At 40.1% G+C, this 17485-nt stretch overlaps 1 protein-coding gene across 1 annotated transcript; it reads right to left on the bottom strand.

Annotated features, from left to right (window-relative positions):
- Nucleotides 1-4084: 4084 nt before the first annotated feature.
- Nucleotides 4085-7691, bottom strand: LOC133789817 (phospholipase A1 PLIP2, chloroplastic). The gene is made up of 5 exons (XM_062227541.1): nt 6759-7691; nt 5790-6290; nt 5631-5690; nt 5089-5505; nt 4085-4984 (listed from the first exon to the last, which is right to left on the bottom strand). The coding sequence occupies exons 1-5, from the start codon at nt 7449-7451 to the stop codon at nt 4400-4402; spliced, it is 2256 nt and encodes a 751-aa protein (XP_062083525.1). The 5' UTR covers nt 7452-7691; the 3' UTR covers nt 4085-4399.
- Between the last annotated feature and the right edge of the window lie 9794 nt (nt 7692-17485).

Here is a 17485-nt window from a genome sequence, read left to right as displayed (position 1 = left end):
ATTCCGGATAGAGGGCCTCTCGAAGAACTCTCCTCTTCCCCTCTATGACCTCGTCAATCTGGCGGCGGTAGTGAGCTCGAATGTCCTCTTGCTCGCGCGCAAGCTCGTATTCTCTTATCCGACGTTGATTGCGGGCGAATAACGATTCTGGGCTCGGAGATTTTGGCTTGTAAGGGAGTGCCAGCAACGACCCCCATCGTCTTTCCAGATTCTGTGATATCTAGCGAGAAAGAAAAAATGGTGAGGGCCAGGCATGCAAGAGTTCCGAGCTCGAACTTACGAGCTCGGGGTTTAGGAGCGAAACAAGCTAAATATCAAGACCCTTATTGAAGAGTCAGGGCGTGCGTTCCACGAAAAAAGAAAGGAGCGTGGATAATTTTTTGAAAATCTCGAAAATCAAGGGAAAAGAAAGTGGCGGTTAACCAGGAAAGGCAACCTTGGGTTTCGTATATTTATCAAGGCCCATGTTTTTTACCCGAAAACTTAGTGTACAAGAAACGTCGCCCAAATTTTTTTTTTCAAAACCCAGAAAATTGAAACCTCACTCAAATATGAAAACTGGGTATAAGCCAGTGATGTAAATCCAGTATGGAAGTCTAAAAAGCATAAGAGTCTATCGGATCAAAACCTCCTATCGTATTATGCTAAGGATGTAAACTAGTATATACACATACACAGCAAGAACAGTTTGAATAAAAACTGACAAAATGGGAAACAAAGATTGCTTACTTACACAATAATGGCGACGACAGAGAGATTGTCGATTGAAGAAGAGGTAGCAAATAAGAACTCACTGACTCGAACAGACCAGGATTTCTTTGTTTCTTTGGCCGAGAAAACATGCGCGGGACAGAAGCTTTTTAGGAAGGTCTCTGGTTTTCTTTTTTCTTCTTTTCTTGCTTATGGTGAACAAAAGTGAAAAAGAAGATGAAGAGTGGGGTCTTGTATATATAGGTGGGAAAAAGGAATTATTCTGGAACGTTGAACAAAATCCTTGCAAAATCCAACGGTCAGGGATCAATGACAAGATGGCGCCGAAAAGGTGTCAGACGGACGATCGTGGGCGTGTTTCCAAGGTACTCAAGTACCAAAAATGAGCAATACCCAATTGACGCATGTCCATTTTCAAGAGTGTATGACGGTACAGTTCTCAAAGAAAGTAGTTCAAAAGTTTCCTTCTCTTAGGATTCGAACAAATACTTTTGAGGGGGCAAGATGTTACACCCAGATTTCGAGATATGTTAATTATGACCTCGAAAGTTGGATTCGCAAATAAGTGGACACATAAGGTTGGAAACATGCTCCAGGGTTGTATGTCGAGCTTGCAGGATATAGACGACCTCGAGTATGGTTACCTCGAAGTATTCATGATCTCGAAAGATAGCTCCGGGAACACACTCATCTTCAGGGACGACTTCGGATCAGGGGTCCCGAGCTCGACGCACGTACGATCTCGAAAGCCATGTGGCCTCGGGAGATGTTTCTAGCTCGATATATGACGGGAAACCTGGGAAGCTAAAGCCTTAGAGATACGCGATAACCACCTTGAATATCTACAAGTGTTATAAATATGAGATGTAATCCTCATTTATTATTGTAAATCCCCTAGAATCGTGGGATATTATTTGGTCAGTTATACGTCTCCTGGTCTTCAGGGGACGTTTCCTTTTATATCTGATTATAGGCATGTAAAGCCATTTTTTTATTTGTACAAAAAGAGTAACTACCCAAAATATGTGGGATAGTATTCTGCAGCCTTCTCTATAAATAGAGAGGCCATGCACCATTGTAAATGACCGAAATTCTGATCCTTGAGAGAAAACTCTGGAGAATTCATTCTTGAAGAGTTCCTAGAGATAATCTTGAGTTTAATAACAAAGACTCGTGGACTAGGCAGATTTAACTGCTGAACCACGTAAAAATCGTGTGTTTACATTGTTTTATTTCAATTGGCCATTATCAACTATTGTTTATGTGCTCTTCTTTCACTGTTTGACGAAAAATGGCGTCAACAATAATTATATTAATATATATTTAAATATTATAATAATATATAATGCATAATATTAATTTTTATAAAATTTTAGTAGAATAAATATTCAGTAATTATATTAATATAAATTCAAATAATATAAAATATTATTATTAATATTATATAATAATATTATTTAATACATAATCCTAATTTTATAAAAAAAAAATTTATCATTTATTTTTAAAAAGAAAATATGTTTACTTTTTTTTTATCACTTAATCTAACATATATAAATATTAAATAGTAACAAATATTATATATAGTATATATCAGTGTGGTGTGTACAAAGAATATGATTGTGTAACCTTATAAAAAAGTAGAATAATATTTTTTTTCTATCAAGAATAAACAAGTGTCTTCCCCAATCGTTGATGTGTGTTTTGAATAATATCATGAATGTTTTCTATCTTAAATATGATAGTTTGTGATCCAAAATGTTATCATATTATTTATATATTTTAAAAAAATCATAGGGAATGTTTTGGTTTATTTTTTTTTAATATGTTTATGTCATTCTTTTATATATAATATTTTTTATTTTTTAAAATTTTATATGACAATCATAAAAAAATTATAAAAATAATTAATAATTTTTTTTAAAATAAAACTAAACAAACATGCATTGCAAGTTGCTTGCACTTAGTATATTAAACGTATACGTCTTATATTTTTAATTTTTTTTAAAATTTTATTATAAATATTAACAAAAATTACAAGTCAAAATATTTTTTCAATTCTCCAAACAACAAATTTTAGGTAAATATAATTTGTTTTTTTCATGATTATTTCAATCCAATAGATACACATACATACATCCAATGAAATTCTATCCAAATTTTTGGATTATACGGTAGAACACTACCAAAGGAAAAGGGAATAAAAACATGTTTTTTCTTTATGACACAAAACGTGGCAAAACAATTTAGATGACAAACAAAATAACCATTTTTGAAAAAATACTAATACATTACAACTCTTGCCATTTAGTACCCAAAATGTTGCTCTTACTTCTTAGCATACTAAATAGAATTAGTCAAATATAATATAATTTTCCAACACTGTTGAGTATACGAAACTTAGGGAAGTTGCTTAGAAATTCAACTCATCCCAATTGATAACTAAAGATAAGAAACAAACTATCCAAAAACACAGCTCATATTGTATGCATATCACCATACAAAAACTATGTTTTCTTTTTCATCATCATTTACACGTTTGACCAAAAAAGAAGACACTAAATCTAATGTTATATCAACTCATAGCCTTGGCCTCTTCTTCCAATTTTCCCCTATATTCAAGCCCCACACGAAGAAGAAACAAGGAAACGGTTAAAATGGACTAATATTAATTTATTTATATAAACCATTCAAAACTCATGAAAGGGATTGGTCTACAACTACTACAACCCCCTTAAGAAGTGAGATTCATACATAGATTTTGTACTGACAAAAAGGCCTAGGTTTATGCAATATGCATTGTTGGATGGATAGGTATTAAGGGCTTGAGCCATAATGGACTGGGTACGCCTGTTTTGTCTTCTATTTTAGATTTATTTGTATTTGTATTTGTATGGAACCCAAAAAAGACTAAGAAGACTTGAGTTGAGATGAAGGGCCCTCAGATTCATCACATGTGAATAACTTGGTCATGCAATTTGCAATTTTAGTCTTATCACCAAAATGAAAAAAGAAAGTGTGTGCTTTATAAGAACATTATAAGCATTGTAGAAAAAGAAAAATATCAATGGTTATTTATTGGTATCTACTTATAGGTAATAATAATATCAGTGCTTCAATTATTGTGAAAGATATTATTGACGATACCGAATATTGCTCACACTACAATTACAAACCACCACTTAGCTTTTAGCTCATAATCCAACACGCAAGAATCAATATTTCACTTTCAATGGTATAATGTTTCGTTAAGTAATAAATAACCCATCATTTTCTTACCTCCAATAATTAATATCTTTGATTAAATCAATAAGCTTTCAGTTTAATATATTTACATACATACATATATCAATAAATATATTAAAGAAGATAATAGAGACACCCAACAAATACCATTAGTAATTTAATATAATCCAAATAAATTCACAAGAGTGAAACTTTCTGATTTTTGTAAGTGTATTCTCAATAATGTTTTTCCTAACTGTATTTGACTACGCTAAACAAAGACCTCATTTTCTTCCAAATTTGGAAAAAAAGATTGAATAAAGAATCATCTAAGCAACTTGCCACCAACTTCAATGGAAGTTCCACCTGTACAACTGTCCCACCAAAAAGAAAAAGAATAAAAAAAAAAAGCTAAAGGGAGAGACAATGCAATCCCTGCCAGCCCTCAATTCAACAAGACAAGTCAATTGGAACTGATCATGTTGAATGCTCCTAAGAGTAACAACCGCGCAGGGAACAATAGCACAACAAACAAGTGCATGTGCTGTGATGTCACAAGCCTGCTGAATCGTTTCAATGATGCTCTACCTGTTTTTACAATGCCGGAAAAGTTAAACTGCTCTCGGCCCATGTTGCCTGCTGCTGTCCCAAGAGTCCTTCCCACAACAATGCCGGCATTAACACCATGCAGCGCCACAAGCGGCCACCACACCTTCCGGCGATTCTCTCTCTTGGCCTTTCTAATGAGGTTTAGCTCTTGGCGAATAAACCCTCTTACACTTTTTAAGTAGGAGTTCATGTCATGATCTCTTTGGATGGCTCCTTCGGAACCATAGGCAGATCTGTCTCGTAGAATCTCAAGTGGGTGTGGTGAGTTTAAGAACACTGACTTTGCATCTCGAAGAAGCTTCTCTGCATCATCAGTGTCCGACAATGGATAAGTTAAATGATATAGACCTGTGCCTGAAGGTAGAAGATGATGGTTTGGGGAGAACTTCTCTTCCGGCTGAAGAATCAAAAGGTTGCCCATTGGAGCATACAATAGTTTCTGTTATATAGAAATACACAAAAATAAAGGTTAATGACAATTCAAAAGAAGGTGAATAAGAAAAGGACATGCTTAAGATTTGGAACAAAGTACACATTCTTTACCTGGTTATTGAGACAAGGAAGATTCCGAAAGCTCCCATTAACAGCCTTGAGAAACTCGGCGACATGGTTAGGGTAATTGCAAGAGAAAGCTCTAGGAACAATGTCCCTGTGCATTGTAACTGACTGAACATGACTTAGCGGCAACCCTAGTTTGCGAAGAAGACGATCGCCTCCACACATAATGGATGGTGAACCAAAAGTTATTACAGGTAGCAAGGAAGAAAGTGGCACTTTATTCCGTATTAACAACATGAGATTTATCAGTAGCGCCAAGCTTCCCCCGAGAGAATGGCCAGTGAAACGAAAGGTTGCCTGGTCTCCCTTAGATTTAAGATGCGCAAGGACTTCAGGCAGCATCTGTTCATATAACCCTTTTGCAGCCTCATATATACCTCTATGCACAAGCACGTCCAATCCCTGGAAAGGATGAAAACCAACTTTGCTAAGAATTCACTCATCATCACTAGTTACTCAGTTCTATAAGACTTACAATCACAAACAATGAAAATGCAAAAACCGATAAGCAAACGAACAAAATTTACCTCAAACCGAACAGGTTCAAAAAGTAAATTTGCTTGCCAAGATGCTAGTGACTCTGATCCCTGAACATAATAAGGATACATTAGCCAAACATAATCAAATGGTAAACTTTTGTTTGCCCAACAAGGTATGGAAAACGACCAATTCTTCCTTTTTCTTACCTGAATAACAAAAAATCTTGTGGCTCTCTGATCATCATCGCACACAAACCACTCACAAGGCGATGAATGTGTTGAATTCAAATCGTCAGCAACGGCCTGTTTTACTTCCTCCTTTGCGGCAACCACAGCAGTAACAGAATCGGTGGTAGCCATCAAAGAAGCCATCTCAGAGTTCATCATCCTGACACCCTCATTGGTCCTTCCACTTTCTTCGGACAAATCTTTGCCAGCCTCACCTTTTGAAGATTGGAAGGGAAGTATGCTCCTTGTATGAGAATGCAAATAAGAAGCTGCAGAAGCAGCAATATGGTAAGCAGCAGATGCACTTATTCCATATCCATTGTTTTTGTTATTTTCCACTTCCTCAACCTCCTTCGATTCTTTTTCTTCTTCTTGAATTTCCACTGGCTCCTGAGTTTTCTCAGCTTTAGCAGCCAATTCCCTTTTATCTATGGATGATGTTACAAAACGCAGGCCATAACATCTGAGAAGATTTCGTGGCTGAATGAACAAAACAAATATAGTATGTTCAAAACCGACTTCGATTTCCATAGAAACTTATGATCTTTATATGGAAAATACAATGGCAAGTAATGATATCAAAAAGCAAGGGCATCAATCTAACTTGATTCATTTCGCAAAAGCCGGGTTAAAACAAACCAAAAAGAAAGAAAGAAAAAAAGGTGGCTTTCTTGTAAATAATATTTGCAATAATATGAATAAAAACAAAACAAACATTTCCATGATCTAATCCAGAAACTCCTAATGATAATCTACATCAAACTCACAGAGTCACATAAACCAAGTTTATATACAACCATCATATAATACGAGATCTAACTATTTCCAGAATCCGCCATTAAAATCCACATTCTTAAATTCCCAATTCTGGCGAAAAGGAATCATTTGTTCTACATCATAACAGCTCAGATCGAAACCAGAAGTTTTTGGGAGTCAATTTTTTCGTACCTTAATTCTGGGAATGCAGTAAGCCAAATTCCCCAAGTATGACATTTGAGCATATAACCTGGCCTCGGCTAATGAGACTTTCCGAAGCAACCTTGAAAATGAATCTCTATCAAACTTAGAATCTTTTTCGTCATCATCTTCTACTCTACACCCATCACAACCCTCATCATTCTCACCCTCAGATCCTTTCTCCTGATCATCATCGACCCCACTTCCATTCCCAACCTCCTTCCTTAGCTTAGCATCAAGATCAAAACTTTTCCCTTCTTCTTCTTCTTCTTTCTCCTCATCTTCCTTCCACATCGATCGAACATGCAAAATCTTCAAAACCCAGTTTCCATTTCGTCCATCGGAACCCATTACACCAATCCTCTGACCACGAACCTCATCGACCTTCTTCTCTTCACCGTTTTCCGTCAAAACGGTGTCGTCAAGGGCCATTCCACCATACCTGCCTCCACCACTCCGACCTCCTACTCCTCCTCCGCCTGACCAAAAAGATTTCAAAGAATACTTAAACGAAAACCTCGAAGACACTGTCGTCTTATTTTGAGCCGTTGTTGACTTGTCCCCTGTGTTAGACCTTCCTACGGCGCTTAACTGAGATGGGTTTGTACGGACATCAAGCCCTCCACCCATTTGGATCGGCGGAGCTATGCCAGGAATCCCTGTTTTCAAAAACAAACTGTCCATGCCTTCTTCTTCTCCTTCTTCTATACAAAACTCTGTTTTTGTGTATATATATATATATATCTATGTATATAAGCGAGGAAAGGCGATTACTTATCTTTATTTCAGCAATCTTTGAATTGAAAATGTATGATTACGAATTTAAAGGGAATCGGGATGAGAAAGATGAAAGCTTTAGCAGAAATCGGGATACTCCGGCATGCGTTTCTTTTCCAAACTCAACCAAAACTCATAACCTTTCGAACGATCCCTCCATTATATATAATATATATAATAATATATACACAAAAATATTTTTTTTTGAAAAAAAAATCTAAATTAAAAAAAAAAAAAACTAATTTTAGGTTCTTACCGAAAACGACACCGTTATGCTCTCTTTTTCTATGTCGTTTTGGAATCCGTGTGCCACGTGAGTGAGACAACGTAATCGGTCTGTTTTGTTTATAAAAAAATAAAAAAGAGGTAGTGGGACCCACCATTCTGTGTTCCAAAAAGAAACTAAAGGTTGCCACGTCAGCGTTGTAGATGTACAATTGCACGTACGTATCCGAATGACGTGTCGTTTAAGTGTATTTTTTGGTTTATGTAACAGTGATTACGTGTCAACGGATAAACACGTTCTCAAGTTGAGTAGCGTAATGTATGACAGTTCCTATCGAAACGTGACAGTTGTCCCTCCTAAGACCGCGTTTGGATCCATAAATTTAAATTACTATTGTAGCTAGCTAGTAAAAGTATCAATATTTTGTTGGTGACCGTCAATTAGTTTTAAAAAAGAGCTAATAATAATTTCACACGTTAGTGTTTTAATTTAGAGAAAACATATTTATTTGGATTATAACAAATATCACGATTTTTTGCTCAAAAGGAACTATATAGCATATACTTGAAATGGTTATGTACATAAAAGAATGGAAAAAATTGTGTGTACTACTAACCACTAAGTCAAGCCAAATCTAAATGTGTACCAAATTATAGGTGAAATAATTAGAAGAAAGAGCTTGCCCACATACTTGTGTATCCTAATTTAAAGACCGTCTAAGGTAGATGGATGTTGGGTGGACCGAATTGATAGATGTCATAATTATATGTACATTTTTGTAGAGTTATTTATTAATGTTACTATTATTAATAACTAACATCCATTTTCAACCACCAATGCGGAAAAAAAAATTAATTAAGAATAAATTAAGTAAAATATTCTAATTTATTTCTTAAAAGGGTTTTTCAAATTGAAGATATATTTTTTTGTCATTGTTGTGATTATCTCATTAAGCTGAAAACTATAACATGTGAATATAACAATATTTTTAATGGAGTGTCAAATTGGTGATGCATTGTTAACATATGACTCATTTTACAAAATTGAAGATATATTTTTTTGTCATTGTTGTGATTATCTCATTAAGCTGAAAACTATAACATGTGAATATAACAATATTTTTAATGGAGTGTCAAATTGGTGATGCATTGTTAATATATGACTCGTTTTACAAAAGAATAGCTCTAATGGTGTGCTAAAAACTGCACATACTAAAAATTTGGCCAAATTTAACATACAATATAGCATGATGCATATTTTGCATTGCCGTAAATGTTATATTTTTTTTATTTACTTTTATTATTTTAGTATTATTATTATCTATTAGTATTAAATGCTAGATTTTTCACCTTATTATTTTATTATTATCTTTGACTATCAACAATAAAATATTGTTACACTCAAATTTCGAGCCTTAAGAATTGTGATCTCAAAAGCTAGATTCGTCAGGTATGGGCTCGCGATATCTAGAAATACGTGTCCGCAACCTAGGCACCGAACCTATAAAGTAGGTGGCAACCTCGAAGATGGTAGCCTTGAAATCCTCACCAGCTCGAAAGACAGACATCGAAGTACATCTATTCTCGGATGACCTCGGATCAGAGGTTCCGAGCCTGACATAAGTATGAGCTCGAAGCCACATGATCTCGGGAAAAATACTACAACTCGAAATTCATTGAGAGACCTGGGCTGGCACGGCACTGACGATAACTTTGAATATCTTAATGAGTCATTTTGGAGAGACGCAGTCTACATTTATTGTTGTAACTTCCCTAAAATAAAGGGGTATTTATTATTCAATTATGCCCCCTGGTCTTCAGGGGACGTTTTCTTGTATATAGGAGTTACAGACTTTTAAAGCCATTAAATTTATTTACATAAAGAATAACTTCCCAGAGACGTGTGGGAGAGTATTCTGAGACTTACTCTATAAATAGAGAAGTCCTGTACCTTTGTAAATGACCGAAATTTTATGATCTTGAGAAAAACTCTGGAGAATTCATTCTTGAAGAATTTCCAGAAATCATCTTAACTTCTAATAACAAAGACTCGTGGACTAGGCAGAGTTAACTACTGAACCACGTAAAAAATCCTATTTGTTTTATTGTATTTTTCTGGCCATAACTATTTATTGTTTTCGTGCTCTATATTCACTGTTGACGAAAAACGGCGTCAACAAATATAAAGAATTTTTTTTTGTATATTTTCAATAAATATTAATAAATGATTTTTGCATCAGCTTTTACAATTGTGTATTCAAGTATAGTACTAAAAATTATGTTAAATATATCACATATTAATTTTTTTTGTCAAATATAACTCCATACTTACATCTTCCATTGGAGATGTTCTAAGTCTTTCTTTACTATAAAAGTTGTTACACCCGGATTTCGAGCTATGTTAATTATGACCTCGAAAGTTGGATTCGCAAATCAGTGGACTCATAAGGTTGGAAACATGCTCCAGGATTGTATGTCGAGCTTGCAGGATATAGACGACCTCGAGTATGGTGACCTCGAAGTATTCATGATCTCGGAAGATAGCTCCGGGAACACACTCATCTTCAGGGACGACTTCAGATCAGGGGTCCCGAGCTCGACGCACGTACGATCTCGAAAGCCATGTGGCCTCGGGAGATGTTTCTAGCTCGATAGATGACAGGAAACCTGGGAGGCTAAAGCCTTAGAGATACGCGATAACCACCTTGAATATCTACAAGTGTTATAAATATGAGATGTAATCCTCATTTATTATTGTAAATCCCCTAGAATCGTGGGATATTATTTGGTCAGTTATACGTCTCCTGGTCTTCAGGGGACATTTCCTTTTATATCTGATTATAGGCATTTAAAGCCATAAATTTTATTTATACAAAAAGAGTAACTACCCAAAATATGTGGGATAGTATTCTTTAGCCTTCTCTATAAATAGAGAGGCCATGCACCATTGTAAATGATCGAAAATTCTAATCCTTGAGAGAAAACTCTGGAGAATTCATTCTTGAAGAATTCCTAGAGATAATCTTGAGTTTAATAACAAAGACTCGTGGACTAGGCAGATTTAACTGCTGAACCGCGTAAAAATCGTGTGTTTACATTGTTTTATTTCAATTGGCCATTTTCAGTTATTGTTTACGTGCTTTTCTTTCACTATTTGATGAAAAACGGCGTCAACAGTTTGGTGCTTTCATTGAGAGCCTTAAGCATTCATCCCTGAAAAAATCATGGCCACAAACAATCAGAACACCCCTGATGAAAACTACCCAAGGCGTCCTGGAAAACAACCAATGGAGAACCCGGATGCTGAGGAGAGAAGTGGGTCCTTTGATTCCCGGGGACCACCGCCTCCGCCAAGGGATGAGGATATGTACTACAATCCCAAGCGTTATATTCCTATTGTAGAACTGGAAAACCGGCAGTTGAAACAGCTGTTGGCAGAGGCCAACAAACGGAATGAGGAGTTGACTAGGATAGCCGCAGAGGCGCAGGTGGCTTAGCCCCCGCCTCCGCGTGAAAACCAAGTCCCTCCTCCAAGGGACGTGCATGTTCCTCCCCGGAGGCCCCGTGGACGTCCACGAAAGGATGCTGCCACAAGGAGGCCGACTCAACCTTCGGCGCCAGCAGAGCCATCTGCTCCTCCTAGGCCTCAAAGGAGTACCCGAGCTCGGGTCCCGCCTAACCCGCCTGTGGAAGTGCCTGCAGGAACTGAGAATAACCGAACCCCTGCAGAGGCTCGGACTCAGGTACCTGGTAGCGCACCGAATGCGACTGACCCATCTTGGGCAAATTCAGGACCCTCTAGGCCGCGACAAGGGTGGCAGCCACCGTCGCCTATACGGTTCCCTCCGTCACCCATAAGATATCCTTTGCCGCCCCGCAAAAACGCTCAACCTGCTCGAGACCAGGATCAAGGGCGTGCAGGGAATGGACAAGGGAACAGGGAGACTTTCCAGGAGCGGAGAGGCGCTCCATCTGAGAAAATTCAGACGTCTCGGTCTCGCACCGCGGAGACGAGGCGACGTGGAAAGAATCCATCTCGAAATAACCGCGCAATGAGTTTTACCAGTGAAGATTCCGGAGATACCAGGTCGGTCAGTAAGCATGACCGAGGTCGTAAGAATACTGGAAGTCGTAAGAATCGTCCCGACCTGCGCAATCATTTGAATCAGAGTCGGGGGAATGGAGATCAAACAAATCCGGACCTGAGGGATCGCTTGAATAGGCGTAGAGATCCCTCGCGGAGACGCGAGCCTGGAATTACGATCAATGACGGTCAATTCCAGACAGCACCTCCTACTGACCCAGTCCAAGAAAGAATCGATCAGCTCGAAAGAACCTTTAGGCTTTTGAAGAATGAACGGGGAAATGGTCGATACGAGGACTCTGATGAGGAGCTCGAGCCGTTTGCTCCCCATATTTCTGACACTCAATTTCCTCAAGGGTTTCGCATTCCTCACGTCCCTACGTTTGAAGGAAAGGCCGACCCGTGTAGTCACCTGAGCACGTTCAACACGATCATGAGAGCCAGTAACGTGGGTTACGAGCTCAGGTGCATGTTGTTTCCAACATCATTGGCAGGTCCTGCCAAAAGTTGGTTCGAAAAGTACAAGAGACACTCGATAACCTCATGGGAGTAGTTGTCCAAAGACTTTAAGAAGCAGTTCAGAGCAATGGTAGGGGTCAGACCAGAAGCATCCACCTTAACTAACGTCCGGCAGCAACCGGGTGAAACATTGAAGAGTTACTTGACAAGATTTAATCTGGAAGTAGCCCGAGCTCGGGATGTGGATGACAGTGGACACCTCATGGCTATCCGAGCTGGCGTATTACCGGGAAGTGCCTTTTGGGAAGATATGCAAGGGAAACCGGTAAGGTCAATAACCGAGTTTAACAGACGAGCGCAGAGGTTTGTCAATGTAGAGGAAGCGAGGTCGACGCTCAAAGCGACCTCCCAGTCCGAAACTACAACGATAAACATCAACTCTGCCTCAACCTCGGCGGACCTAGCGGCATCAAAGCCTGCCTCGGAGAGCCCATCCAAGAGGAAAAAGAACAAAGGAAGTAATCCCGAAGCTGAGGGAGGAAAGAAAAAGAAAGGAGAGAGGTATTTCTCCGTGTATAAAGTGCACACCGAGCTCAACGAGTCTCGGGAAAACATATACCGGGCTAATGAAAACCAGGTCCCCTTCAGGCGTCCAGACCCAATGAGAAATCAAAAATCCAAGAGGGATTCCAGTAAGTATTGCCGGTTCCACAGAGACACCGGGCACACAACTGATGAATATCGACAACTGAAGGACGAGATCGAAGGGTTGATCTCGAGAGGTTATTTCCGGCAGTATGTCAAAAACCAGAATACTGGTCAGACGGCCGCAAGCCAGAGAGTAGCCGCGCCTCCGACGACACAAAATAATAACTCCCAATCTCAAGAAGAGGACAGCCCCCCCCGATAGATGGAGAGGACGTAATAACCATCTCGGGAGGGCCTCATCTCGTAGGAGGGGGCAGGAATGCCCAAAAGAGATATGTTAACGAGCTTAAGACAGGGGACGGGTCTCCTTATGAACCCGAACCTAGGGCACCTAAAAGCCAGAGGATTGAATCACAACCCATAATCTTCACTGAGGAGGACGCCTCCCATGTTCAGTTCCCACATCATGATCCGCTGGTTATTACTCTTCAGCTCGCCAACAAAAGAGTCCACCGAGTTCTCATAGATAATGGGAGCTCAGTCAACATCCTTTACAAAGCGACCCTCGAGAAAATGGGACTCTCCCTTCGTGACCTGAAGGCATGTGCAACTACTTTGTACGACTTTTCAGGAGAAGGAACTGCCTGCATGGGATCCATTGAGCTCCCCATGACCCTGGGAGACTATCCAGTCTCGGTGACCAAGATAATGGAGTTCGTGGTGGTAGACTTGCCATCTGCCTACAATGTGCTGCTCGGGAGACCCGCCCTGGTCGGGCTGGGGGCAGTTTCATCAGTAAGGCATCTGGCCCTTAAGTTCCCGACTCCTAGCGGAGTCGGGACATTAAAAGGGGACCAGCTGGCAGGGAGAGAGTGTTATAGCATCTCTTTGAGAAAGAAGTAAACGAGCGCTCAGGCACTCGTTATCATACAAAATAAAGATGGAACGGTCTTAGAAATCGACGAGGAGATTGATCCGAGGATTGAGGAGAAAGTTGACCTCGAACCTTTAGAGGAGCTTGAAGAAATTCAGCTCGAGGAAGCTGAACCCTTGAGAAAGGTGAAGGTCGGAAAACACCTCCCAGATGAGACAAAATAGCAATTAATTTGCTTCCTGAAGAAAAACCAGGATGTCTTCGAATGGTCGCATTCCGACATGGTGGGGATAAGCCCGAATGTAGCAAGCCATGCTCTAAACATAGACAAAAGTTTTCCCCCAAAGCAACAAAAGCAAAGGCAGCTGGACGAAAACATGAAGAAAGCATTGAAGGAGGAGGTTGACAGGTTAAAGGCAAACCATTTCATTAGGGACGCCTTTTACCCTGACTGGGTAACCAATCCGGTGTTGGTCCCAAAGCCCAATGGGACGTGGAGAACCTGTATTGACTACTCAGATCTCAACAAAGCTTGCCCAAAAGATTGTTTTCCGTTACCAAGGATTGACCAGCTCGTGGATGCCACAGCGGGGCATGGCCTGATGTCGTTCATGGATGCCTATTCTGGATATAACCAGATTCCCATGCACGCCCCAGACCAAGAACATACGAGCTTCATCACAGATAAAGGGCTATATTGTTATAATGTCATGCCATTCAGGCTTAAGAATGCTGGAGCCACATACCAGCGGCTCGTAAACATGATGTTTTCGGAACAAATTGGGAACAACATGGAGGTTTATGTTGATGACATGCTTGTCAAGTCTCAACTTAACAAGAACCATGTTGATGACCTCGAAGAGTGCTTCGGCGTGCTCAAGAAGTATAATATGAAGCTAAATCCTCAGAAGTGCACTTTTGGGGTATCTTCGGGAAAGTTTCTGGGCTTTATTGTAAACTCTCGTGGAATCGAGGCTAACCCCGACAAGATCAAGGCCCTAATTGACATGCCCTCACCTCGAAGCATAAGGATGTTCAAAGTCTGACTGGCAAGATGGCGGTCCTAAGCAGATTCATCTCGAAATCTACGGATCGCGGTCTTCCATTTTTCAACTTATTGAGAGGAGGTAAGAAGTTTGAATGGACGGAGGAATGCTAGCTGGCCTTTCAGGAGCTCAAAAAGCACCTTGCGGAACCACCCATCCTGTCAAAACCTGAAATGGGGGAAATACTGTACCTATACCTTTCAACTACCGAACACGCAATAAGCGCAGTGCTCGTCTGAGAAGAAGAGAGGGTGCAGAGACCCGTTTACTATATCAGTAAAAGATTACTGGGGGCAGAGTCAAGATATCCATTGATGGAAAAACTCGCGCTCAGTCTAATTCATTCATCTCGGAAGCTCCGCCCCTACTTTCAGGCACATCCCATCCATGTGTTGACTGATCAACCACTTAGACAAGTCCTATCTAAACCAGAAGCTTCAGGTCAACTTCTTAAATGGGTTGTTGAGCTCGGACAGTTCGAGATCACCTACCACCCGAGAACGACCATTAAAGCACAGGCATTGGCGGACTTTATAGTGGAATGTACGGGTATAGCCGACGACGAGGTAATAACCATGGCCCACGAGCTGTGGAAACTCTACGTCGACGGCTCGTCAAATGAAAATGGAGCAGGGGCAGGGGTCATTTTGGTTACCCCCGCAGGAAGCAGATTTCATTCCGCCCTAAGATTTGACTTTAAAGCATCGAATAACGAGGCCGAATACGAGGCTTTACTCGCGGGACTTTGTATAGCTAACGAGCTCAAAGCTAAAGCTATACATTGCTACAGTGACTCCCAGCTCGTGGTTAATCAAATCTTGGGAGAATATCAGGCTCGTGGCACGAGAATGGCAACTTATTTGGAAAAGGCAAAATCCGCGTTAGAGTGTTTCGAATTCTATACAATCGAACAAGTTCCCCGCGAGCAGAACTCGAATGCAGATGCCTTAGCTCGACTCGCCACGTCCCTCGAAAATGAAGAGCTGAATGTTGTGCCCATAGAACATCTATCAGCACCTAGCATTAACGAGCCAGAAGAGAAAGATGTGTGTATGATTGAAACAAAGCCGACCTGGATGACCCCCATAGTTGATTATCTCGAAAACGGAGTTCTTCCAAAAGATCGGAGCCAAGCTCGAAAGTTGATGTATCAACTTCCCCGTTACACAATTATGGATGGAAGGCTATACCGAAGGGGATATTCCATACCGTTACTCAGGTGCGTAACACCTCCCGAAGCTAAGAAAATCATTAAAGAAATCCATGTAGGATTCTGTGGAGATCACACCGGGGGGCATAGCCTATCCAAGAAGATAATACGCCAGGGATATTTCTGGCCAACCATGAAAACAGATTCTTTCGATTATGTGAAGAAATGCGACAAATGCCAGAGATTCGCCACGATACCCCGAGCCCCACCATCCGAACTGACCATGTTGACATCCCCATGGCCTTTTGCAGTATGGGGCATCGACCTCATAGGCTCTCTCCCGACTGGCAAAGGCGGAGTAAAATATGCTGTAGTCGCCGTGGATTACTTCACAAAATGGACGGAGGCTGAACCATTGGCGACCATAACTTCGAAAAAGATCCTTGATTTCGTGGTAAAAAACATCGTATGCCGATATGGAGTATCGAGGAAGATCGTATCCGATAACGGAACCCAGTTCGATTGCGATTTGTTCACCAACTTTTGTGAAAAGAACGACATAATAAAGAGTTTTTCATCAGTGGCTCACCCTCAAGCGAATGGTGAGGTCGAAGCCGTTAACAAAACTCTCAAGAGTTCACTAAAGAAAAAGTTGGAGGAAGCAAAGGGACGATGGCCCGAGGAATTGCCTCAAGTCCTTTGGGGGTATAGGACCACAGCTCGGACATCAACAGGACATACCCCGTTCTCTCTAGCATACGGCTGTGAGGCAATGTTGCCTATCGAGGTCGAAATCCCAACGATCCGAACTCAAATTTACGATCAGAATTCAAATCACACTCAGCTCGAAGAAACCCTAGAATTGATCGAAGAAAAAAGAGAAGAGGCTCAGCTGAGAAATGCCGATTACCAGCAACGCACTATCAGATATTTCAACAAAAGGGTTCGAGATCGAAAGTTCGGAATGGGAGATCTAGTGTTGAGGCGCGTATTCTTAGCAACCCGAGATCCAGCAGCTGGAGTGCTCGGGCCGAACTGGGAAGGACCATACCAGATAGAGTCAGTAATCCGACCTGGCGTATACAAACTTGCGAGATTAGACGGGAGCCTAGTACAGTGAGCATGGAATGGCGAACACCTTAGACCTTACTATCAGTAGTATAGGAAGTGTGCTGCCTGTAACCATGATTTTCTATATGTATTAGTATTAGCTTGTCTGTTTTTGAATTCCATCAAATAAAAGATCTATTTTGTTCAATATGTAATCTCTTTTTGTTTTTTTTATTTTTGCAATCTCTCTTAATTTAACCTATGGTCACACTCATAGGATATTAAGGGGGCATCATTGGTATATATACCATTAGCTTAAAAAAATAAAAAATATATACAAAGTATTTGGATATAACCAAGTACGCGAGTTTAGATAGTTCAGACATAACCGAATTATCAAAAACA

Source organism: Humulus lupulus, chromosome 1, assembly GCF_963169125.1.
Source record: "Humulus lupulus chromosome 1, drHumLupu1.1, whole genome shotgun sequence".
Classification (NCBI taxonomy): Eukaryota; Viridiplantae; Streptophyta; class Magnoliopsida; order Rosales; family Cannabaceae; genus Humulus; species Humulus lupulus.
This window is presented reverse-complemented; position numbering and strand designations above follow the sequence as displayed.

What these genes read in the sequence shown, in the direction of transcription:
- LOC133789817 (XM_062227541.1), bottom strand. Translation starts at nt 7,451, where the DNA reads ATGGACAGTTTGTTTTTGAAAACAGGGATTCCTGGCATAGCTCCGCCG. An exon ending in ACTGCATTCCCAGAATTAAG is followed by an intron (nt 6,291 to 6,758) that starts GTACGAAAAAAT and finishes TTGTTCATTCAG; the next exon opens with CCACGAAATCTTCTCAGATG. An exon ending in CAAGATTTTTTGTTATTCAG is followed by an intron (nt 5,691 to 5,789) that starts GTAAGAAAAAGG and finishes TATTATGTTCAG; the next exon opens with GGATCAGAGTCACTAGCATC.